Source organism: Columba livia, chromosome 4, assembly GCF_036013475.1.
Source record: "Columba livia isolate bColLiv1 breed racing homer chromosome 4, bColLiv1.pat.W.v2, whole genome shotgun sequence".
Classification (NCBI taxonomy): domain Eukaryota; kingdom Metazoa; phylum Chordata; class Aves; order Columbiformes; family Columbidae; genus Columba; species Columba livia.
In genome coordinates, this window is record NC_088605.1 from 77,550,269 (window position 1) to 77,574,540 (window position 24,272).

General features: G+C 51.4%; 2 protein-coding genes and 3 long non-coding RNA genes across 24 annotated transcripts in view; 2 read left to right on the forward strand and 3 right to left on the reverse strand.

The window, feature by feature from the left end:
- Positions 1–765: 765 nt before the first annotated feature.
- LOC110358820 (uncharacterized) lies at positions 766–6,137 on the reverse strand. 3 transcript variants are annotated; one of them, XR_010472496.1, is made up of 5 exons: positions 6,007–6,137; positions 5,138–5,627; positions 3,619–4,690; positions 2,209–2,303; positions 766–1,287 (listed from the first exon to the last, which is right to left on the reverse strand). It is a non-coding gene; the product is annotated as an uncharacterized LOC110358820 (long non-coding RNA). The 3 variants fall into 3 exon arrangements; XR_010472495.1 differs by having other exon boundaries at positions 5,975–6,117; XR_010472497.1 differs by lacking the exon at positions 6,007–6,137 and adding an exon at positions 2,934–3,059 and having other exon boundaries at positions 5,138–5,315.
- SH2D4A (SH2 domain containing 4A) lies at positions 4,426–14,250 on the forward strand. Its single transcript, XM_021287584.2, has 9 exons — positions 4,426–4,652; positions 5,311–5,470; positions 6,113–6,266; positions 8,199–8,264; positions 8,913–9,048; positions 10,970–11,186; positions 11,745–11,875; positions 12,670–12,890; positions 13,340–14,250. The coding sequence occupies exons 1-9, from the start codon at positions 4,478–4,480 to the stop codon at positions 13,430–13,432; spliced, it is 1,353 nt and encodes a 450-aa protein (XP_021143259.2). The 5' UTR covers positions 4,426–4,477; the 3' UTR covers positions 13,433–14,250.
- LOC110358819 (uncharacterized) lies at positions 8,629–11,080 on the reverse strand. Its single transcript, XR_010472509.1, has 3 exons — positions 10,948–11,080; positions 8,876–9,072; positions 8,629–8,766 (listed from the first exon to the last, which is right to left on the reverse strand). It is a non-coding gene; the product is annotated as an uncharacterized LOC110358819 (long non-coding RNA).
- A 1,198-nt stretch (positions 14,251–15,448) lies between the features above and the next one.
- Positions 15,449–17,115, forward strand: LOC135579431 (uncharacterized). Its single transcript, XR_010472510.1, has 2 exons — positions 15,449–16,200; positions 16,285–17,115. It is a non-coding gene; the product is annotated as an uncharacterized LOC135579431 (long non-coding RNA).
- The window catches only part of CSGALNACT1 (chondroitin sulfate N-acetylgalactosaminyltransferase 1), a 31,934-nt gene continuing 24,456 nt past the window's right edge, over positions 16,795–24,272 (reverse strand). For all 18 annotated transcript variants that reach the window (XM_065062490.1, XM_065062496.1, XM_065062495.1 and 15 more), the window contains 6 exons: positions 22,921–23,137; positions 21,971–22,072; positions 21,285–21,463; positions 20,796–20,890; positions 18,678–18,759; positions 16,795–18,336 (listed from right to left, as the gene is read on the reverse strand). In XM_065062490.1, coding sequence (XP_064918562.1) covers positions 18,053–18,336; positions 18,678–18,759; positions 20,796–20,890; positions 21,285–21,463; positions 21,971–22,072; positions 22,921–23,137 — 959 coding nt within the window. In that variant the 3' untranslated portion in view covers positions 16,795–18,052. The remainder of the gene's footprint in view (positions 18,337–18,677; positions 18,760–20,795; positions 20,891–21,284; positions 21,464–21,970; positions 22,073–22,920; positions 23,138–24,272) is intronic.

Sequence of the window (24,272 nt, forward strand, 5' to 3'; positions counted from 1 at the left end):
AGCGGGTCCCGGTGCGGGGTCTGCCCGGCGGGGACTCTGCCGGGCCCGGGGGAGCTGGTTTCCGTTTCCCGGCAGGGCTCCCCGCGGCTGCTCCTCCGCGGAGCCGCCCGGGAACCGGCTGCCCTTGCCCACCCGCCTCCGCCCCGACACCCTCCGGTTCCCCGGGTGCTGCTGCCGCTCTCCGGGCCGATCCCCCTCCTCACCTAGGGCGAAGAGACTCGGCCCCTCCGCACCGAGCTCCCGCCGCCCGGTGACCCGGCACCGCCGGCCTCTTCCCGGGAAAAGAAGCAAATGGAGAAACAACGGCGACTGTCAGGGGACAAAACTCCTTAGGCCCCGCCCACCTGGGACAGAGGCTCGCTGGGTCCCAGCGCCCGCCCGCCCAGGCCGTGCTGCCCCCGCGCTCCCGTCGCATTTCCGCCCAGGACCCGCAGCGACCCTGGCACCAGCAGAGGGCACGGCTGGAGAAGAGAGGGGGACAGCCCGCGGTCATCTAACATACCCCCATTCCCTGCCTGTCACTCCCTTGTCTCTCTCCCATTGTTCCCATTTTCCCCATACACGGCAGACTCAGAGCCCTCCCTGCTGCCGCCTCGGCTTACCATAAATAACCTTTATGCCCACTTGCAAAAACAGTCTTTGCTTTGACCAAACCATCCTATGCAAATAGGAACATAAATACTGCAGTCTGCATTGACAATAAAAAAAAAAATCCCAAAGCTCATTTCCCCACCTTCAAAACCTGAAAACAGGTTAAATTAGGTGTTAGGTTTAGAAAAACTTTATTGTAGCAGGCAGGGTTCTATACGTGATCCTGTGTGTCAACCGCAGCCCTTTCCCCCACACTGACCTTCTCTTGGGTAATGCCCTAAGTAATTTTGAAAGAGGAAGATGATTCCCACTTTGTAGAGGTGTTTGTACTTAATTGTAGCAGGAAATAAACCTTCTTCTTGAGAGGATGCGTCTCGCCAGCACTGCCTTGTCTAATTATTTTTCCTTTTCACCATCCTCACCCATTTGTACCTGCTTTAAAATAACCTCTGCAAAATGATTTTAAAATAACCTCCAGCAAAACCAGGGACCTGCAAGGCAAGTCAGTTCTGCTGTAAGTCATCTCAAGGCAGTTGATGCTGCAGTGACTGCATTGATTTTGTTCTTTCAAGTGTCATACACCAGAATTCATCTATTTATGCTAAATAAAATACAAAGAGTTCTGTCTTCTGAGGGCCAAGCTTATACGGTCGTGTTGTCCTTCTGTGATGACCAAACTGGGAGTTTCCCTTCCATCTGAAACAGAAAAAAATTAGAACAAAGAGAGATGAATCACTCCCCTATTTAGAACAGGATAAGGATTTAGTTGAATGTTCCTGTCACATTTTTGGTAAAGAGATGTGTGCAGCAGGTTGAAGCAGCCCTGAAAATCAGCACAAACCCCACTATTTCATCTAATACCCTCTTCTGTGATTTATTGGTGTGAAGCACACCAAATGCAGGCCTAGGTATGTTTGTACGTGGGTTTTGGGAGAACCTGTCCCTCCGGGCAGCACGGGTGCTGAGGGCCGGGGTGCTGTCGGTGGCTGGAGCTTCACGGCGAGCAGGACGCCTGGCGGCTCTTCTCAAAGTCACCGCGTTCACGTGTGCTCTCGGGGTTGTGTTCCCCCGCTCCCGGTAGATGATTTACAGGAGCAGCGGCCGCTCTGCGGCAGCGTGTCCTTGCTTTCTGAAGGGCCATTCACCCTGTGAATTGCATTTACATTTACGGCTTTCAACTTAACTGCCTTGTACACAAGTGGTAGAGCCCCCACAGTCCTGTTTCGCCTTCACACCTTCCCCCTGCTTTTTGTTTTTTGCTGGTTTTGGCTCCTCTCATCTCCTATTCTTCCACAAAACCAGCTCACATCTATCATTGCCGGGGGAAAAAAAGAATACAAGCAGTAGAATGTTTCATGAGACCTCTCGCAGAGTTTCCCTATGAATTTCCAGCTCCGAGGTTCCACTGCCACGATTCCTCGGCTTCCCTAAGTTTGAGCTGTCAGAATTCTGCCTCCAAACAGCTGGAACAGCAGCAGCAAAACCCCTTCTTGCCAAGGGTCGGTAACGCAGCCTTAGTTCAGACTTTGGGAACAGCACATGCGCACTGCAGCCCGTAAGATCCTCAGCGAAGTGACCACTAAACAATAAAACCTGCAAATTTCTCAGCACGCTTACGTGATTTCCCGGCAGAGCTGGTGCTTTCATGGGTGCCTTTGGGACAGAGCGTTAGAATTTTCCTCTTGCAGCAAGTGTGACAAGGAAACCCAGCCCTGCAAAAGCAGATTTGAGGCACTTAGGGCTGGAAGCAGTGCAGGGAGCAGGGATCCAGCTCACGGTCTGCACCCACTGAGCGTCCTCAGGTTAACAAACCCCTCGGCATCCGGCCCACAGAAACCACAAACCCTTCTCAGCCGGAGGGAATAAACGTGTTTCACCTCCCTGTGTGCCAACGAGTCTTTGATGTTAGAAGCCGCTTCAGTTTTAGACGTGGGGATTAACTAATTGCTGTCAGTGTGTCCGCCAGCCCCGCAGAGCTCAGACCGTGCCCGCAGCCCCCAGTGCCTGCTCCGGATCCACGCAATATCCAACTCTGGCTGTTTTCCCAAACAAAACCCACCGTTCAGCTCAAAGAGACTGTCACAATCCCAGCAACATCAAGTACCTTCTGAAGATGGCGCTTTACCTAAAATAAGCCCCAAACTTTGTGTCCTCCTTCCTGTCTTTATAAAAATCAAACTCTAAAAGCTCAAGGGACCCACTTTTGATCAAAGGCGTTTTTCTGACGCCCAGATCTGTTTGCAAGCAGCTGCTCTTTCAGGCAGCTCTGCTGGAATTAGCATTTTTAATAGGGAAAATGTAAAGTAACCAGAGAAACAAAACAGAAAGGAGCAGGATCGCACCTGGTTCTGGTGACTGCGCCGCCCTGGGGAGTCCTGCTCCTGGCCATGGGCGATGGAGGCGCTGGTGTGACCCTGCTCCTTCAGGAGCACCGTGTCTCCCTGTCCCAAGCTCCTTTCAAGCTCTCCCTGGTGAAAATACATCGGGATGTCACTGCACCGGGGCTGCAGGCAGCTCGCTGGCTCCTCTCCCACCTCCTCCTCTATTTGATTTAATTTGGCAGAAGCCAAGCAGTCAGACCCTGAAGCTGAAGGTGCTCCCGACACCTTCCTTCCAACATGTGGGTCCCCAGGCATCCATTCCCTCTCCCATAAGACACCTATTGAATTTTGACTCCAGGATTCCATGGATAGTCCGCCACACCTGTGTCCTCTGTGCCTCCACATTCCTGCCCAACCAGCCCCCTTTGTCCCGACATCCTTGTTCCTCAGCCTCCCGGGATTTATGCAGAAGGAATTCATAACCCCACGCGTTCCATTTGCTGGTAGCCTGCTAGCAACATCACCCAAGAGAGTGTCCAGAAAGCCCCAGCTGCCCTGTGTCACCGAAACCATGGCCGACCAACCTCCTGATGTCCCTGAGCTCACCCAGAAAAGATAAGAGCTGCTTTCAAGGTCTTTACCCGCGTTTCTCTCTCCTCACTTGGCACCTCCCCAGTTTTTGCACATAAACCCCAGTTGTAAATACCCGGAGCTGTGTGGGTGTTGGGTCCTCGCTGACGTGCACCGGACATGACCCGGCACCCTGGGCAGGAACAGGGGTGCTGCTCCTTCTCTCCACCCCCTCCGTCTCGTCCGGTTGGGGTGTCCCACGCCGGGGGGTCCCACACCAGGATGTCCCACACCAGGATGTCCCACGCCGGGGGGTCCCACACCAGGATGTCCCACACCAGGATGTCCCACACCAGGATGTCCCACGCCAGGCTCGCCGCCCGGAGCAGACACATCAGCAGGACCCATCAGGCTCCTCATCATCCACCTCGGCTTTCTTCCTCCCTTGGCTTTCCACCTACAGTGAACGAGAACACCCCAAACTTACTCCTCCCCTCCCCCTAAAAGCAGAACCAAAAGCCCTCCCCACCTTTCCCAGGCAGGTTGGGCTTTGGAACATCCAAGTTCTCCTTTTTGGAAGGAAGGAGGAGCTGGTGGGTTCATTGATTCCCTGCCCAGCAGGAATGTTTGCTCGGCAGGGCCAAGCCGCGCCTCCGCTGACTGCGACCGGCTCTCTTCCGATATCCTATCACCGGCTTTATCGGCGCATCGGCACAACCTCCCTGCTCCGGCACTCGGCCCTTCTGGCCCCGCCGAGCGCGCGGGGGCTGCGTGGGAGCTCACCTCTTATTTCCAGGAATCTGAATAGCAAGTTTTAAGATACTTATTTACTTTTTTTTTGGTCTGTGCAGGAAGTCTGAGCTAAAAAAAAAGGCGTATAATTACCCTGGCACGCCTGCATTCCTGCCCCAGGCTCCGAGGGACCTGTTCTCGTCAGAGCGGATCTGAGCCCCGGAGATCGTCACCGCCAACGTGGGTACCTGCGACCCGCAGCCATGCTGAAACAGATCCTATCGGAGATGTACATCGACCCCGAGCTGCTGGCGGAGCTCAGCGAGGAGCAGAAGCAGATCCTGTTCTTCAAGATGAGGCAGGAGCAGATCAGGCGCTGGGAGGAAAGAGAAGCGGCCGCCAACAAAGCTCCAGCCGAGAAGCCACCACCGAGAAAAGGTGAGTGTCTGCTCTGCCTCTGGCCCAGCCGGCCGCTCCTAGGGGTACGAGATAATGTGGCCTTAGAGTCTTTTCTTCCCCCAGGAACACACCACAGGTTGTATTTCCAAATGGCATGTCTGCCCTTGTTCAAATTGCCCCACTCCCCTGGCTGGGCAAACAGGGCTTCCTTGCCCCCAGGAGATGCGTCTCATTAAGTTCCCACTAAATTTGGCCTCGGAATCCGTCTATAAATAACTATATAAGTAACTGTCTATAAAATAACGACGGGCTTGAGTGTCTGTCCTGAGGCACTGGATCTGCAGGGAGGTCCCGTTGTGCCTCCAGACCCAAGTCCCCTCGTTGGGACCCCGCGGTGTCCGGGACCTGAGGAAGGCAGCGCTCTCCTCCCGCTGTCCCGCACCTCAGAGGAATTAAAGCAAGAGAGAAAACAGCGGCGAGCCTCCTTCCTTGCCATCGGACTCAGAAACGTCTCCTTCACCCACCTGGCTTCAGTACCATGATACTAAATGGGAGGTGAAGCAGGATCCTGGCCGAGCTTTCCCCATGTCCAGCTGCTTTTGGAGAGGCTCTGTCATCGGCAGCAGCCGGGAGGGGACGGCGGGAGGGACGCAGACCCCGTACGGAGCATTTGCCACAGAAGCTGCTTCTTTCCCAGGCAGCGGGAAGTCGGTGACGTGGAAACTGGGCGCCGACAACGACGTCTGGGTCTGGGTGATGGGCGAGCATCCTTCAGACAAACCCTACGCGGCCATCTGCGAAGAGATCCAGGCGGAAAGGGCGAAGCGGCTGGCGAGGGAGCGCGGCCAGGAGGGCAGGTGAGCAGGACGGGTGGGCAGGTGAGGTGGGGAAGGCGTTTCTGGAGACCCCAGTGCTCTCCATAGGGGCCGTGGTTATCACTGTGCCAGCAGAGTCACAGGCAGAAGCTGCAGGTGGAGGTTGATTTCTGGGGGTGTGCACAATGCTGGCAGAGACCTGAGGAAAAGGAATTGTTTGCCATGAGGGTGCTGAGAGCCTGGCCCAGGTACCCAGAGAGGGGGTGGATGAACCATCCCTGAGACATCCCAGGCCAGGCTGGACGGGGCTCTGAGCACCCTGAGCTGGTGCAGATGTCCCTGTCATGGCAGGGGCACTGGGGAGCTGGGAAGGTCCCTCCAACCCAAACTACTCTATGATTTGCTCATCAAGCCCCCCCAGGATATCACCCCAGCACCGGACCCTCTGCAAACCCCAGGAAATGCCACTTCTGTTATGGCAGCAGGTGAGGTGCTGGGATGGCTCTGATTCACCTGCCCGCGCGCAGCAGGATGACAGTTACTCACCGCGACTCATCACATTAATTATTCCGCCCTACCCGATGGGGAGATCCGACCGCTGCCGGCACACATGCCGCTTCATGCGCCTGGGGAGCAGAAAGCGACGCCCTCAGCTTCCGAAATCCTCTTTCTCTTTGGTTTTAGAGAGATCGACTCTTCCGTAACACGGTCGCTACAACCAGGAGTCCTGGGTGAGACGGATCTTCATGGTAATAAAAGCAGCACCGTGGAGGAAAAGAAGGAAAAGGGGAGAAAAAACACTGCTGCTACCACAGGGAAACCCCAGGAGCTCCCAAAGGTAGTTTTTCCCCTTTTCTCCATCCCTATCGGAGACGTGCTCTGAGATCTGTACCAACAGAGAAGTTACCTTTGACTCCTCTGCTTCACGGGCAGCAGCCGGGTCGCACACCCGCCCTGGCTGGCCGGCTCTTTGGGCTCCCCAGGATCTGCCGCAGCCCCCGAGAAAACCGCCTACTTATTAAAAAAAAAAAAAGATAATTTTCCCAGCATCCGCATATTTTTGCTTCCCTTTTTTCTTTTTAAAAAAATATTTTTTGCCACCTTTTAAAATAGTTAGAAAATAGCTCATGGCCTCGACAGCCCAGGCAGCTCCAAACGCAACCACTGAGCATCCTGTCAGCTTAACGGGAGAAGCCCAGCTCACGCAGCAGAGATTGCGTTCAGCCTGTTGCTGCTGGCTCGGATGAGCGTATATTCTTGCATTACACAGCCGCTGCATATTTCAGTATAAAAAGCAGCATAACTGAAGGCTGGGTTTTGGCAAAGCGCCCCTGTGCCAAAACACCGGAGATTTGGAGTGGCTCTGTCTCCTTTATCGAGAGCGTCTGAGTCACACGGGGCTTTTCTTAGCGCTGTTTGCTCAAGTTGAGCAACTGTGGGGGAGACTTTGTTGTTTTTTCTTTTCAAAGGAAACTATTAGTCACAACTAACAAAAAAAGGATAAATAAATAACCCCCCCAAACCAAAAATCCCACCCGCACCAAAAACCCAGCCCCTTCTCCAAGTCTTGCACGTGGAAATAGAGGCTGTTTGTACACATTACTTTTGTTTTCTGACATTATACTACTAGTAATTTCTTTTGTCGTATTATTAGTGTTTTTTCCCAGGTTTCTCAGGCTTTTGCTATTAGGAGGGATCCAGACCCAAGACCCCTCTTGCATTTTCTAGGCCTGCAAAGGGTATTTTTCTCCCCTCCCTCACTATGGTGCTTCCTCCGAGCCCTGGTTCCCATTCAGCGCGAGGGACGGGGCGCTGTGCTCTGCCTGCAGCAGGGGAGGGGGCTGCTCTACCAAAACAAGCTGCTTCACACACACCTGAAGCTCCTAGTTCCCCGGCCAAGAGAGGGGGAAGTTGGAAAGCCACGTTCGTATTAAATATTAGCCAAGCGGGTGATGAAGATAAAACACAGGGTGTCCTTGGCGAGCAGCGCAGTATGGTTAACTCGTTACTCGCTGCGCCGTGGGAGGCAAGCGGGGTCCAGTGGGGAGATGGCTCCAAGACAAGGCAAACCCTTCGTCTTTTGAGGCTGGGCTGGTGACAGCTGCTCCTAGATGGGTCGGGAGTGAAGAACCTGCGCTTGGGTCACAACAACGCCATGAATGCCTGAGGCTTGGGGAAGAGCGGCTGGAAAGCTGTCAGGAGGAAAAGGACCTGGGGCCAAGGTGGCCACCAACATCCTGGCTGGTACCAGCACTGGCATGGCCAGCAGGACCAGGGCAGTGACCGTCCTGTGCTGGGACCTGGGGAGGCCAAACCTCAAATCCTGGGGTCAGTTTTGGGCCCCTCACACCAAGAAAGGCCTTGAGGTGCTGGAGTGAGTGGAGAGAAGGGAATGGAGCTGGTGAGGGGCTGGAGCACAAGTGTGATGGAGCGGCTGAGGGGCCTGGGGGTTCAGCTGGAGAACAGGAGCTGAGGGGAGACCTTATCAGCTCAAGTTGCACCAGGGGATGTTGAGGTTGGATCTGTGAACAATTTCTTCCCCAAAGGGCTGTGGGGCATTGGAACAGGCTGCCCAGGGCAGTGCTGGAGTCACCAGCCCTGGAGGGCTGGACAGACGAACATGAGGTTCTCAGGACATGGGGTAGTGATAGGATTGGGGTAACAGTTGGACTTGATCTTGGGGGTGTCTTCCAACCAAATGATTCCATGATTCCACGGTTGGGGCTGTCTGAGCAGCATTCATTTCTCACCGCTCTTCTCCTCCTCCCAGAGGGAAGCCAGGGATGTCCACCAGATGCTGGCTGACTGTCACCTGAGGAAGCACGGCATCCAGCAGGTCAGTGGCAACCCAGGATGTTCCTAATGGCTTGAGTGGTTCCAGGCTTTATCCCACAGCCCCAGTCAGCCCCAGAGCCTCGTCTGACCCAAGAACCCGAGGGAATGGCAGAAGATGTGCCAGAGAGAGTCAGCTGGACATGAGGAAAAGGTTCTTCCCCCAGAGGTGCTGGACACTGAACAGGCTCCCCAGGGAGGTGTCACGGCCCAACCTGACAGTGTTCAAGAGGAGACTGGACAACGTCCTCAGACACACGGGGTGACCTGTGGGGTTGTCAGTGCAGGGACAGGAGTTGGACTCCATGATCTGTGGGTCCTTCCAGCTCAGGACATTCTATGACTCTAAGAACATCCTCACCTCTCAGACTGGTCTCCTCCCGCGTTGCCACGCTCCTCACGCACGGTGGGACAATGTGGAGGTGACACAAAGCAGGTCAGCCTGGCAGCCAGGACATGCTCCCTGTGGCTTCCGATAGATTTGTTTTCCCTTCCTTTGTTATAACCTGCTGGAAAGAAAGAGGGTCTGTATGTTGTTGAAATCGGAGGTATTCACAATAAATAACAAAATTTTTGGTATTTTAAGACTAGCTAAAGAGCGGGGCTAAAACTAACCTGGGAGAAATCACTGCACACACCATTCCTTTCACAGGTGAAGGAGGCAGAGAGGAGAAATGCAGCAGAAGAGCCCCCGGCCCCCCAGGAGCCGCCGCAGAGCCAGCCCAGCGCCGGGAGCCGCAGCACGCCGCAGAAACCGGACGAGAGCGAGCCCGAGTGGCAGGAATCCCGTAAGAGCTTGGGACGAGCTTTGCCTGGGGGATGGAGAGACCCTGGGGGTCAAACACGGACACTGGAACGGGATATTTGGTGGGTGGGTGGCGAGCACTGCCAAAAATACAGCGCTGCGCTGTCAGAAATATTGCTGAGTCCACACCGGCACTAGAGCTGGGCAGGGAAATGGACGATTTTCCCTGCAGAAAATGTGACCATTTGTAAACCTTTCCCATTTTCACTCTTTTCTATATTTTGCTCAAGCTGGTTTTTATTTGGAATATTATAGTTTCAAATACTAAGAACAAGACCAAGCAGTGTGGGTCTGTGTGGCGAGCCTCAGGTGCTCTATTAAAACAAGCAACAAGTAGGAACCACACAAATATAGCCCAGATAACTCATTTTAAACTAGACGCTGTTTTTTTGTGGGACTCTGCAGTAACCATTGCCCATGAGGACAAGGGTGATGGGGCAATTTCAAAACCGCTTGGTTGGAGGCAAACTCCTTTTGCTGGAGTGAACGTGGCCCTTTTTGGGCTTCAGAAACGAGCGGGGAGGGTTTTGGTGCTCGACACAACTCAGCTCTGTGCAGAAGGTCAGTGCAAGGCTGGGGCGAAGCTCCTCTGCACAACGCAGGGCGGGCTGGTCAGAGACCTTGGAAAGAACATGAAAACACCAGAAAAGAGGCTGCATGGAGCAGAAGTGAGGACGCCCCCGCTTCCCCATCAGCCAAACACGGCCCGTGTGGCACCGCCTCACGTAATTAACCCCAATGATAGGAAGGAAAACAGCAAGAAGTACAAGCCGTGCAGCAGCATCCGTCGCTGCCACCAAATATTAATTAATCCTTCCTAAGTATTTAAGTTTTTCCCAGTTGCTCCCCTGCTGCTCAGTAGATGGCAATGCTGTACTACCAATTGTGTCCGCTTTCGGCCGGGGATTTTGTTTTTCTTACTGATTAAACAAAACAATTAAAATATCTGAGGTTGATTACAAAAGCAAGGGAAGAACTCACCTAACACAGACAGACCAGGATGAGCTACTGAACACTTGTAACCTAGAGAATCACGGCAGTTTTCCAGCAAGAAAACCCCCAGCTGGGTTCCCTGCTTTCCATGACGGTCCCAGCGAGACTCCCTCCCACGCTCAAAACCCATCAGCGCTTTCAAATCCCTCAGAGGATCAACTCGGGGTCACTCCAGCAGATTCACTGAGCACAAGCCCTATGGGGAGAGGCTGAGGGAGCTGGGCTTGTTTAGTCTGGAGAAGAGGAGGCTTAGAGCTGAGCTCAGCACTCTCTAGAACTACCTGGAGGGCAGTTCTAGCGAGGTGGGGATTGGGCTCTTCTCCCAGGCAGTCAGCAACAGGACAAGGGGCCATGGGCTTCAACTCTGCCAGGGGAAATTGAGGCTGGAGATGAGAAAGCAATTATTTGCAGAGAGAGTGGTCAGGCATTGGAATGGCTGCCCAGGGAGGTGCTGGACTCACCGGCCCTGGAGGGTTTTAAACTGAGATTGGACATGGCACTTAGTGCCATGATCTAGTCAATGGACTGGAGTTGGACCAAGGGTTGGACTTGATGAGCTCTGAGGTCTTTTCCAACCCAGTCCATTCTGTGATTCTGTGTGATTCTGCCCTCTCCACCCCTGCTCACAGAAAGGGCACCGCAGAAATCTGTGTCTGAAACCAAGAATTGGCAGTGAAACACCGCAAAAAATCGTTTCTAAGTACAAAGGGAGCTGGTGCCCAGAAGGAACGCAGATTTTTTATACTTGATGGAATAAAAACCAGGCCCTGTTACGCAGCAGATGCCCAGAACTGGTGGGAGACAAGCGCACCTTTCACCCGGTGGAATGGGTTATTCCTCCGCTCCAGTGAACAGGGGACGGACAAAGGCAGCCGAGCTGAACACTCACCCGCTTGTTGTCTCTGTTGCAGTGCGGAGATCCAAGGCGGCGGACGAGAAGAGACGGTCCCTCGCACGGCAAGCCCGGGACGACTACCGGCGGCTGTCGCTGCAGGGCATCCACCGCGGGAAGCCGGCAGAGACCCCCCGCGCCGGCACCGCGGGGGACCGGCGACCGCTCCTGTACCCGCCTCTCCCCCCGAAACCTAAAGTTCTACCCCCTGCCATGGCCAACGGGAGAGCGATCAGGTACGGACACCCCTGAGGAGAGGAGGGTTGGGGTGGTCCTGCTCCAGCGTGGGATGGGTGAGACGGGAAAGGTTTGTTTTCCTCCTTGCGTGGAGAAAATACCCTGCAGTAAAAAAATACAGAGCCAAGGGGTTCATGGTTTTAAACTAAAGGAGGGAGACTCAGGCTGGACATGAGGAGGAAATTGTTGCCCTGAGGGTGGTGAGAGCCTGGCCCAGGCACCCAGAGAGGGGGTGGATGAACCATCCCTGAGACATCCCAGGCCAGGCTGGACGGGGTCTGAGCACCCTGAGCTGGTGCAGATGTCCCTGCTCATGGCAGGGGGACTGGGGACCTGGGAACGTCCCTCCAACCCAAACTCTCCTGTGATTCTATGATTCTTTCTACATTCTCTTTGTTAAGTGTCCACTGAAAGCCACGTACTCTTGCTGATGGCTGCACTAGCATCAACCTCCTGCTCAGGGCTGTTCTTAACACAGCGACAGAAAGACCAGTCCTGCCAAGGACTCAGAAGCTGTCATTTGTGCTTGATGCCCAAACCATGGTCTTTTCTAACAGAAAAGAGGGAATCCAGAGGACCATCTCCAATTCCACCGAAGAAAGCATCATCAGGTGGTTCAAAGAGGAGCAATTCCCGCTCCGAGCTGGCTACCAGAAAAGCACGGACACAATAGCACCTTGGTTCCACGGTGAGTCCTGGGTGCTTCTGCCCCAACCCAATGCGTTAGGAGTAGTTTCTCTAATGTGGCTGCGGTGCGGACACGGGCTGGGCCAGGAGCTTCTGGAAGGTGGCTAAGTTTTCTGGCTTAATTAGGTATTAACCTAGTTAAGTTACTCTAGCATTACAGAGGACAAGCTAAATTGTTAGAACAGAGACCAGGTCCCCAAAATACTCTGTGCCACACCTGTACTGGATGCACCGTCACCCTGGTAACTGTTTGGACCACATGGCGAGAGAGATTTGGGCACATCTCATCACCTCATCCCACTCATCCTTGGTGCCAGTCCCTGGAGACACCCCAGGCCAGGCTGGACGGGGCTCTGAGCACCCTGAGCTGGTGACGATGTCCCTGCTCGTGGCAGGGGGGAACTGGGGAGGTCCTTTCCAACCCAAACTATTCTATTCTTGTATGATTCTATCATTCTCCCTCCATACACACTCATCGTCCATCACCTTTTTGTCCCATTTCTAATGGGTCATCATGATCCCATCCATCTCCCTTGCTGTGCAAACCCCTCAGATCCCATACTGCAGCAAAGGAAGCATTATCCTCTCACAACTGGGCTTTCAGAGCAGCCCACGAGGCCGCGGTCTGTTACCTGCAATGGCAGTGATGTTCTTCCTGGGCTGCTGGGTAAGGAACCACGCCATGGGTGGAAGTGCCATGGCTTTAGAGCAATAGAGCTTTCTTGTGAGAACCACTCCATCCAGTCCTGCACAAGTGCTCTTTTCCCTTCAGTCGCACATTTTGGCTTTGAACAGGTATCCTCACCTCGAAGAAAGCAGAGGAGCTGCTGAACAGAACAGCGCCGGGGAGTTTTCTGGTGCGGGTCAGTGAGAAAATCAAAGGCTATGTGCTCTCCTACCGGTCCGGGGAGGGGTGCAAACACTTCCTCATCGACGCCTCCAGCGACTCCTACAGCTTCCTTGGGGTGGACCAGCTGCAGCACTCAACGCTGGCCGACCTCGTGGACTACCATAAGGTGAACACCTAGCAATGCATTCATTAGCATTAGCATCTGTTTAATTGCCTCGGGACACTTAAAAGTAAGAAAGAATAGATTTTGTTGCTTTAAAGTAGATAACTAAACCCGTTTTAGCTGCTGCCAGGTACCCAGTGTGCTGCTCCAGAGGGGTACGCCAGCCTGATGGGCACAACTCAGACAACCTAACACATCTCAGACATCTTAAACCCCAATCACGCCCCCTCAACACCCGCCACACGGGGCTCGAGTTGCTACATGCTATTTGGTAGAAAAGCTGATAAGGTGAGAGTGACAGCGCACTCACGCAGGCCCCTTTTTGTGTTCAATTGGCTCCGTGCTTGTGGGACCCTGGTGAGCAGGAAACACAACAGCAGCGGTGTTGCGACGGATGGGCTGTACCCTGGTCTGTCTGAAAGCCGGTGGTTAATCACATCCTCTGCCAACAGGTCGAACCCATCACTTCCTTGGGGAAGGAGCTGCTGCTTTACCCGTGCGGCCAAGAGGACCAAGAGCCAGATTACATGTCTCTCTTTGAGTGAGCGCCCCCGTCTCGCCGTGCAGCCCCGTGCCCGCGTTCACAAAGACTGAGCTTCGAAGCAGAGCTGCTGACGTCTACCTGAAACAGCTGCCGTAAGGGCCTCTGTTACATCCTTCACAGCCAAACGGCAGGGGGACGAGCCCCCTCGTGGGCTTGTCGGATCAACCAAATTAAGCCTGGCGAGCAAAGCACCAGGATGCGTCGCAGAGGTCGGAAGAAGCAATTCACTGAACAGGGAGATGCTGCCTTGTATTGTCTGTGGGGTTCTGCAGATTTGCTGGGGGACTTGTGTGTTCGAGCTGCCTTTTGTTCTCGAACGCGAAGCTGTGTGCCATCTGGGAAACATCAGTATCCGCAGAACAGAGATCGCACCTTCCCGACGGCACAAAACAACTCAGAGGTGAATCGCTCTTGATAGAGTCATTTGTATCATGTGAAGCTTAATCCTGTAAAATGCTGTACCCTCGGAGCCAAGGATGTTCCAGCCAAACATCCGAGCAACCCCTTGGTGCCTTCCAGGGAAAGGTGTTCTGTGTGAAGAGGGATTTGCATGGAAAGTGCCTTTTTCTTTCACCCCAAGTCCTTTAACTCCTGAATATAGATCCTCACTCTTTTAACCTTTGTTTAAATCCCACACTGGCCTTTCTGCACAGAGAGGGATTCATGTTTTGAAAGGGAGGGGGGCAGGGATATGGGAACTTGTTTGAAAGACTTTAAAACATGCACAAAGCCTAAAGCAATGTAAAAAGCAGCACCTGTACCAGTATTAGGACAGTTTCCAGAAGAGTGTTTGCCAGTAAAGAACACTATTTTCCAAAACGGAGCTATTTATTGCAAGTCGTGTCCTGATTACTGAGATGCATCGGGTGTAAACTATAACACAAAACTTTTTCCCTCAAGGTTACGTTCTCCTTTAGTATCTGTTACGCTGCTCTTTACAGATATAACTCAGAATACTGGGGGGAGGCTGGATGGAGTCGCACGAATTCATCCTCACCCAGACTCCCTCGGTTCGGGCTGAGGGTGGTGGTGCCAACCTGCTAACACCCTTTTTCAGAGACACAATCCCCAAACAGCGCACAAGCCCCCACCTTGTTTCAGTTGTTCTCCCGATGGACCGGGGCTACTCTGCTTAACTTGAGGAAGTCTTCAAAAATGACGTTAATCTGTGCTTTGCAGAATACAGATTAAAAGACATTGTTATAAGTGTCTGGCCTTAAAATGTACCAGTAGGCTGAGAGGTGGTTTCCACCTGAGGAAGGAGGGGACGGCTGCACTCCAGTTAGAGCAGGTTTAGCTTGCTCCACATAAAGCTTTAATGTAAAGGGAGACTCCAAAATAAACAACACTCCGGCAGGGCAAACGACTTCTGGAGCCACTTGTGCACCGTACCACACGTATCAGAGAGAGGCGTTCAACGTGATCGGCAACAACCTTGGAATGGAGTGCTACATCATTCGTAGGAGAAAAATCCTTCCTTCCCTGTTTCTTTGCAAAAAATATGTCCAGAATTAATGGTCATTCAGATCCGCAGTGCTAGAGAAATGCTAGCGCCCGTTCCCATGTGAAGAACGTGCCACTGCTGTGGTCCTGCTGGAGACAAATCACCGTGTTGTTTGTGTACCTGTGGGCAGGAACAGACAGGACACAAAGTCTCCTTTAAAAAAAATCACAGCTCTCACTTGCAGAAACAAGGCTGCTGGCTGACCTGGCATGGACACAGCAGGACTGTGCGACACAATGGGTTTTATCTCCGAGATCTGTAGTGGAACTGGTACCTCCACATCCCCTTAAATTACAACTACCTATTTGCAAGTGTTGCTCTGGGGAAGCTCACACCTACCCACATCTTTGAAGAAACCGCGCTCCAGGTTTTTAAACAGTCCAAGCTTCACTGCTCTGCTGTTGAGGATGAAACTTGAAGCGTTCTACCTACACATATAGATGACTGCACCGTCACCAGAACAGAGCCCTGGAGACGGGCTCTTCCATCGCTCCAGAAGGCAGCGGCGCCGAGGGCCCGTGGCGCGGGGAGCGCTGGCCGCGGGACGCCGGCTCCGCGTCTCGGGAGGGTTGCTCTGTGCAGCCTTCCCTCACGGGCTGCTGCACACGTGGAGGCTGCTCGCTGAGAGACCGCGACACCTGGAAGGACGCGGCGGTTTGCTGCGTGCCTTTAGCCAGACGGTGCAACCCTCCACGCAGAAAAACCACAGCTAAATTAAAGCAGCACCGATGCTGCTCCAGCTCTGCTTGGCTCACAGACACACAGTGCAGCACCTTCCCCTCTCTCGCGGTGGAACTCTGGCAGGGGCTGGATGATGTGCTTGCTAAGGTACCCAACGTGTTGAATTCCCGCATGCCTCGTAGTTGAAGTTTGAGACTAACACAGTTTGAAATGACCTCTGGAGATCTGTCAGGCTCTGCTCTACAAGTGGGGCCAACCTCCAACTTATATTAACTTTCTCAGGGCAAACCTAAGGGAAGGTACCAAAAACCATCACGGGAAACAGGTAAGGCTGGGCATGGGGCAAGTCCAGAGCACGGGACTTCTGTAATACACATCACCCAGTTTCCAATACAGCTTAAGCGGGACCGTAGGAAAACTCTCACCCTGGAGCAGCTCAGCGGTTCAACCAGCCATGCCTGGCCCCCCCAGCACAAACACATCATCACCATCAAAACAAAGCCATTTGTGAACAATTTACCATGCATTCCGGGAAGAAAAAGCTCTTTGGCAGACCTCCTTGTGTTATTGCTGAAGTTTCAACGGTAAGTAATGGATCTTGGGATGGTTTTGTTTTGTTTGTTTTTTTCAGACTTCTTTTTTCATCAGATCCTTTTGCATTTTTGCAGCATTTTGGGACATTTGGCGACTTGCAAGGGAAGGACAACACGGACCACTCGCATCCAACAAAAGAAACACAAGCAAACACGTGCCGAGGGAGGAGGCGCTTGGAGCAGCCCCACCTCTGCTTACCCAAGAGCGTTCCAGGCTCTCCTGCTCCCGCTGCAGCACCACAGCAATTGCTGCTCATCGGTCATTCAAATCTCGCCGATTTCTTTCCCCTGCTCTCACAAGCCAAAAACCAAATGAGAACCTGGTTTCAGACTGCCCTGAATTAAGCTGAAGCTATGAAACAAAATGACCACAGCATGTAGATAAGCAAACGGGATTTCCAAGCCCATGCATTTTGTTGCTAGTTAATATTAAAAATGATAAACAGTAGTCAGGATTTTTTTTAAAAAAAGCTTTTTAAGAGCAGAGTAACTGCTTTCAACAGTTTTAGGCAATCAAAAACAAGTATTGAGAAGGAGGCTAATTTTTAGAATGCACCTATAATTATCATAAGAGAACTTGCAGGGTCCAGAAATCCATCAAAGATTTATTTCGTTAATTACAAGAAGGTTGCTATGCTCTGGGTTTGGTTGTGAAGGAATACTTTGGTATGAAGCCAGCGAGCTCTGGTAGCTGACGTGCTGCTGTTGAATCGGCACCCAGGCCGCGATGCGTTCCCTCTGCGCGGCGGGGTAACGCGGCTCCGCTTCCAGCGCCCGGCTGTGCACAACACTCACTTCACTCGTCTGAAGCAGCTCCCGTCCCCACGAACACCCATCTGCGGGGCCCTTCCCACACTTCGGAAGGCTGCGCTGTTTCCTGGTAAGGCTAGAAGTACAAAACCTGACGTATGACAAAATAATCCCTAAGCAAAACCAACTTCATTTAAAAATAAATCTTGAGATACTGACGGCATTGCAAAGCAGAGACAAACAGTGATTCCTGTGCTGCAGACACGGCTCTTTGCTTTTGGTGCTCTTTCCCCAGAAAGAACAAGCATTTGTTCAACCACCTTACAGCACTTCTGCATCACCACACTTGACTGGTAACGTCTTCTCTTCTGGAATTTTAGAAAGCACTTTGAGACGCCTCTTGTCTCGGAAGGAAGCAGGAACACCCCATTAGCGCACCTGCTGCTGCCCCCTGCCCCGGCACGGAAAAACGTCTTTGGCCACTCCAGCTTAACCACCATGAACAATCACGTTTCCTTCTCAGAGCAGGAACTCTGCACTTATAGAAAAACAGCCCTTTTTAGACACATCAGGTTAGATGTAGAAAGTAACTCATTATTTGCCCACTAAAGGCTCAATCCTTTAAATAACTGCTCACATCTCTCAAACATTTCTCCAGCAAAGCACACCCAGCTGTTACTGCGGACACCACATTTGTGTAACGTTCATTGTCTCCGCAACCCCGAATCTCATCAAGTGTTCAAGTCTCTCCAGCAGCAAGTGCTGGACAGCCCGGCTAACGCAGAACTGAAACCAGACATTCCAACCCGCCTGGACACCTTCCTGTGTAACCTCATCTGGGTGTTCCTGCTCCATGGGGGGATTGCACTGGATGAGCTTTCCAGGGCCCTTCAACCACTGACATTCGGTGATTTTGTGAAAAGCCCTACTATGAAAAACAGGAACAGAGGACGAGCACATCAAGCACATTCCCTCGTGTTCTTTCACCTCCATCCTCTTTCAGTCTCCTCTTATCTTTTCTCCTTAGCAACTCCTTTCCTAAACACCCAATAGTCCAATCCAGAGAGGGTTTTTTTGCGTCCCCTTGCTGGCTTCACGTCTTCTTGCTGCCCAGCCTCTGCCTGCGCAGGTGCGTCTCCATGTCGCGCCGGAACAGCAGCATGCCGAGCTGGCCGTGGGACGCCTCGTTCATGGCCTTGGACTGCAGGCACATGCGGTACTGCTCGGGGCTCAGCGCGGCCGGGCAGCGCTTCTCGTGCCACAGGTGGAACAGGCCCCTGACCGGCGTGCGCACCACCAGCAGGTTGCTGTGAAGGTATTTGCGGTACAGATGCACGTCTTCGCCGCCCCAGCCTTTGATGTCCAGATCGAAGCCACCTGACGGGAAGGAAAACCCAGGTGAAACCAGAGATAGACACCGGCGAAGTCAGCACTACGAATCGCACCACCGCTGTTCTCCCATCAGCCCTCCAAACACCCAGACTCTGCCAGCATCCAAGCGTCCGCATTTCTTAGCTTCTTAGCCAAAATTGCATTATTTGTACCGAGCAGAGCTCAGATTCCAGTAACCTCAGTGGCACTTGGGGACAGTCTGAACACCCACCCAGAGCGCTGCTGCAAATCAGCGGCACAGACACGCTGGCCAGGGAGAAGGGAGCTGACCATCATTTTCCATGTTTCAGTAAAAAGGCAGATGTATTGGAGCGCATTATTCTTACCTATGTTGATAAAATCTGATCTGTACTGGCAAGTCATCCCAAACCCAAAGTCTCTCCAAAATCCAGTTTCTTTTTTAATAACCTGCAAGGAAGGGAAGGAATATCTATATGGGAACAGAAATGCTTGCAGTGTGCACAGCAGAGAAACCAGTCCCAAACGCGGTCGGAAATAGAGCAGCTGCACTTTTATTCTCCCCTGAGTAAATCCATTGTTGGTCCTGAACCATTTTTTGTAGCTATAACACTTATTGCACGTTCCTGCGCCAAAAAGCAGCTGTATCATTAGCTATCAAGGAGAATGATCTAAGTCCTTTCCCTAATCCAGAAGGACTCCGGCTGTTGTTGACTGCATGGAGCAATATCACATCACTCTCTGGAGTTTGTTTCTTCTGTGGACAAACAACCTCCAAAATGCTTCATTGCTGTGGGACTCAAATCTGACGTAAGGAACATCCTGCTAAGCTGGAAGCCAAGCTCTGCTGCAGGGCAGATTGTGCGCAGGACTGGGGCCCAAGAGCTCGGCATGAGAACAGCGGTTCCAGTCTGGTCGCACAACTGACAGCCTCTTCAGTACCTCCACTGTGACAAAAATTAGGTTGGGGTAAGAATAGCTTTCCATGGCAGAACTCCTGGAACCCAGTTCAAGTGGAGTCCAGAGATGTTAGGTGATAAATACATACCCCATAAAAACCTCTGTCATAATGAAGGTGCAGCCTGCACCACTGAGATGGACCATGAAAACATTTGGTATTACGGGTAGAAAATGGGAGCAGAGCGGCCACGGCTGCACTTTCAGCAGCAGATATCCCAGCACAGATCCCCAAATCACAGCCCACGGGTGTGAGAGACCTCACGCGACTGGCTGAGACACCCGAGGGCTGCGAGGGACCGGGACGTGTCCTGACGTCCCCTGCGGGACCCAGCAGCGCTGGGCGCTCCTGAAGCTCTGCCTACTAACCTGCCCCTTCGCAGCTGTGCTGGACAATTTTGCCTTTGCCTGTGACTAAGTTACAGAAGATGAGACAGGATTTCAATTTCTGGATCTACAAATCTCTCTGCTTCCTTTCCAAAAGAATCCTCTTAGAAAAGAGTCTCTTCTGATTTCTCATTCACGCCTCCCCTTTTTGTCCATAACCACTTCAGCAGCTTTTCTTATTCCACACCTCACATCTCTCTCCTCATTTCTCCTTCTCTCAGAGCCGAGCTGCTGCAGACGCCAGTGAAGAGGACATGAGGTTGTACCTGTCAGGTCTGCGCTGGAACAAGAAGTGTCCATAACTATGTCCTTGCAGCAAGCTACTCCAATGCATTAGCATTATTATTTTCCATTAGTGCAAGTGGCTGCTGCACAAATCAATTTATTTCAAAGATTTCTGAAGGTTTACTTTATATTTTCCCTGAGCAGCCCCAGTTCCAGGACAGAGAACCGACTGTCTTGTTCAAACGGCACAGGTCTGGCCGCACGCCTGCCAGCTAATGGGGGCTGAAATACTAAAATCATTAAAAATGAGATTGGTAGGACTCCTTTAAATCAAGAGGCTTTTTCTGACATAAGCACCGCATTTTATGATTCAAATATTAGCTATAAACATTTGCACAATCCTGACAATGCACTCTGTGGAATTCACGCTAGCTTGAAGAGCTAAGCTCTATTACTTTTGCAGCGCTTACAAGGCTGAGGATCCCAGCGGCCCCTCTCAGCGAGAGAAAGCAAACGTGAATCCACAGTATTACCAAAACAGGTTTCCTCTGAGATAAACCCAGTGCAACCGGTGCCATCAAATGAGAGCGACACGAGGCACTGTCACCCCGAGCCAGCAAACCACACAGGAATTGTGCGCTAATTAGAAAATCTCTTTTGGCAGAGAAGCAGACCTGGTCTAAATTCTTCAGTTCCATGTATAAAACACCAAACAAGGGTTAAAACAAACACTACCAAGACACTTCCCTGTGAAACTTAACTGTGGAAGTGACAGTAAGACGACTGCTGCAGGTTATTTCACCTGTGTGGTGTGTGACTGTGCACAAGGAATAGGAAAATTATACCCATGAGCACATGCAGCTTTTCACATTGTTTTGTCCAAATAAAAGCAGGCATTCCGAAAAACATGTACTTACCAGCTGCTGTTCTAAAGGTGGGATGGAGTCATGGTGGCTATAAATGATACTGGGGTTATACTGGCTGAAGAGAATGGGATAAAACACCTTCTTCCCTGGAAATGACAAGGGGTTCATCTTGTTAAAAGCTGCATAACACACACTTCTCTTGCCTACAAGGTGCTGTCCAGGCCAGACTAAACCCAGACAAAGTCACACAACATTTGGACTGAGCCTGTGTCCTCTGCATGAGAATGTGAGGATATAATTAACAAAGAGACCCTGTTCAGGAAGCACAGCTGCCGAAAGCAAGCAATTCAATCACAGGGGAGCAGAGGACTTCTGACCTTTCAAAAGCCAAACAGCAACAGAATTTTTATACATCTTAATTAGTTCTGTAAGTTGATTTACAGCAGTTTCGCTACAACTCGAAGGCAAGAATACTGGTGGAGACTGTTAGACAGCCAGTAAATGTCTGTTGAAAGACAGGAGAGCTGGGCGCAGCCGTACCTGGCTGTGTGTTCAGCCTGCAGGAGTTCAGGAACTCGGCGGTGAAGTATATGTCCACATCACAAAAAAAGAGAACGACGTTGCTTCCTTTCCAGACTCGAGCACCAACATCTAATCCTTTGCCCCTGGAGAATTCTTCGTTCAGCTGGACGAAGGTGAAGTTCTTGAAGTTGGCTGACCTAGGAGAAGGAAAACACAACTTAGCCCGTCCTTCCAGCACGAGCCGGGGCAGGAACCTGATACGGAAGAATTAACTTGGAAATCAGCAGCATCGTGGTTGTGAGTGCGGTTTGGGGGCTGAGACATCTGTCCTGTGAGCCCGGAGGGGATTCCCGCTGCACTCAGAGCTGGAGCTGTTCTCCTGCACTAGCATCCCTGTCCCTGACACCATTCACAAAAATCCCAACGAGGCTCACATGGACGAGAATATCTTTAGTAGGAAAATATACATAAAACTAAAATACCTGTGGCCATACCACTGTAAAATCTGCTTTGTTGGTCTGAAGACCAATATCACACAACCACAGCTCTGGGACTGTCAGGGCAACACTGGGTTTATGTGACACCAAGGAAAGAACAGAGTTTTCTCCACGCGGTTGGCACAATGAATTTGGGAAGCTATCTAGTCTCCAGTTCACTGCGATAGCTGTGTATGAACCGCGCACATTAGATACTCAGCTACTTACTTGGAGGTATTTTCAAGTATAGATTTGACTTCACTCATTTGTTCTTTTCCAAAATAAACCACGGTGAGGTGAATTCTCCCGTCCTGCTGAATGCCCATTTCCCTACAGAACAGAAGGGGGACTGTGAAAACGCTACACACATTTCTACTTCTTAACCTTGACTTGTTGTGTCTGTTTTTTAACAAATCTTCTAGAGTTGATACCTTCAGCATTTCGTTAAGAAACATGAAGTCTCAACTGTCCATGAAGCCGATTGCCCGAGGGCAGGAGCAATGTGAACCAATGCCAGACATCGCGCCTCACCTGCACAAATTAATCAGCAACTATAATCAGCAGAGATCAATGTGACCGGAGGGCGATTCCCCCCATCCCAAAGCACACAGCTATCAGATGGCTAATTTAGACTCGGTGCCTATTTTTAGACGGCTGTAATTAAGCAACATAATTCCCACTGTAAGAGTCACTACCTGTTGCTAACACAATCTTTTCAGGGCAGCTATTTAAAGCTGCATCTCAATTAAGTTTTCCCTCCAAACATCATCTCCGCACTGCTAAAGAAAAGCAGTTGGAAAGCAACTGTCCTGAGAGTTCAAAGACATGTTCTTCTTGCCTTCATGTTTCCTCTAAGAGGTCCTGGCAAGGTGTCTGGGAGCACCAATTCCCTTTTTCCTTGGAGATGGTTTTTTGCAGCTCACTCTCGCGTTGCCCCAACAACACAGACCGAGGCTCATCACCCAGGTCCATGCAGATCAGAACCCGAGGGCTGCCATATAACTGCTTCTACACCACGCACTAAGCAGCCGGACGCCTTTCAGTCTCCCTAAGCTCAAAACCGACTTCTTAGTGGTACAATGAAAAGTTATTTAAGAGAAGCACGACTTTTACCGAGCGAGGGCTCAATTACTTTCCAAGTAAGATGAAGCAAAGGCAGGATTGGACTGGAAACCCACCTGAAATTCTGCATGAATTGCCGAAATTTGCTGGCTCTCTTGGCCAGCGGCACAATGACGTTAATCAGCGTGTCAGCCATATCGACGCTTTCACTTTTCACCTTCATCACAGGGCCGAATGGCCGGAATAAAACAACCTTCTTGAACTGATGCTTCGCGTCTCCTTTGAAAGTCAGCTCGTACAACGTGCCTTTGTCTTTCTCCGTGCGGTAGATCCCTGCGTGCAAACAAGAGAGGAGGTGTTGGATTGAAGCTGACTGCACGCCGCAATCTGAATGACTCATTTCCTTCTTTTCTGCGAGGCTCTCTGGAGTCTCCTAATGACTGCAGACCCGGCAGCCACCAGCTTCGCCCTGTGCCAATCGCAATGAAACTTCCCTCCTAACTCCATTCTCAGAGGCTTCTTTTCCTTCGTGGTGAGTAATGGTCTGCGAGGGTGACGCTGCGGAGTTGCCACAGGCTGGACGCTGCATTAGACCATCTCCAAGGACATCTAATTCACACAAGCACAGAGTTATTTTCTATATGGAATGAACTTTTAACATACTCAATGCATGAAATTAGTCCCATGCTGCGGGCTGGCTTGAAATCTAAAAGTATTGGTCGTGCCCCACACTATTCTGATACCTTAAATGAGATAAACTTGGCAAATAGGCTATAGATTTTACTAACACCAAACAACACTTGGGTCCTTACAGTGCATACTGAAACAAAGCTTTTTCATAGTCAGATCGGTTTGGTTTAAGAAAGAATAATTAAGTGGTAATTCTAACTACTTGTCAGGCCACTGTACGTGTCCCAACAGCCTCATCGGCAGACGGGTCCGATTGCACTGCTTTCCACCTCCTGCAGAAACTGAAGAGACAAGCAAAACATCTGAAGAAAACTCCTCTGCTTGACTTTTGTCTTTTTCTTCCCACCTGGTTGTGAAAAGCAGCTTGACCAAAGTGGTGCCTTTTTTTCTTAAATCGTAGTCATTCCCTGGTGTGTAACATGGTTGAGTTGCATTCTCTCTACAGAGGAATGGATAGGACTGTTTCACATATTTGACACAGCAAACCGACACTTTTCATAATAATGGAGATGTAAATCACACTAACCCTTTTAATAACACCGACCATGCGACGCGGCAGGTAAATCCTGGCACTGTCTCAAGAGCCTGCTGTCTGTGGACACCATGGTCACTGGAGGACCATATACACACAGCCTGCATCACAGGGAGGATGCACCTTGCTCTTCTCTATCCATAAATATATAAGATGAAGAAAAAACCCACAGCAAAATGTCTAGTGATGTGGGATAAGCATGGGGATTTGTGTTCAGCCCATCAGAGCAGTCACTCCCTAAGAGGT

Coding starts and splice junctions, on each gene's coding strand:
- SH2D4A (XM_021287584.2), top strand. CDS start 4,478: ATGCTGAAACAGATCCTATCGGAGATGTACATCGACCCCGAGCTGCTG. Junction 8,265..8,912: donor GGAAGCACGGCATCCAGCAG/GTCAGTGGCAAC, acceptor TTCCTTTCACAG/GTGAAGGAGGCAGAGAGGAG. Junction 11,876..12,669: donor AATAGCACCTTGGTTCCACG/GTGAGTCCTGGG, acceptor GGCTTTGAACAG/GTATCCTCACCTCGAAGAAA.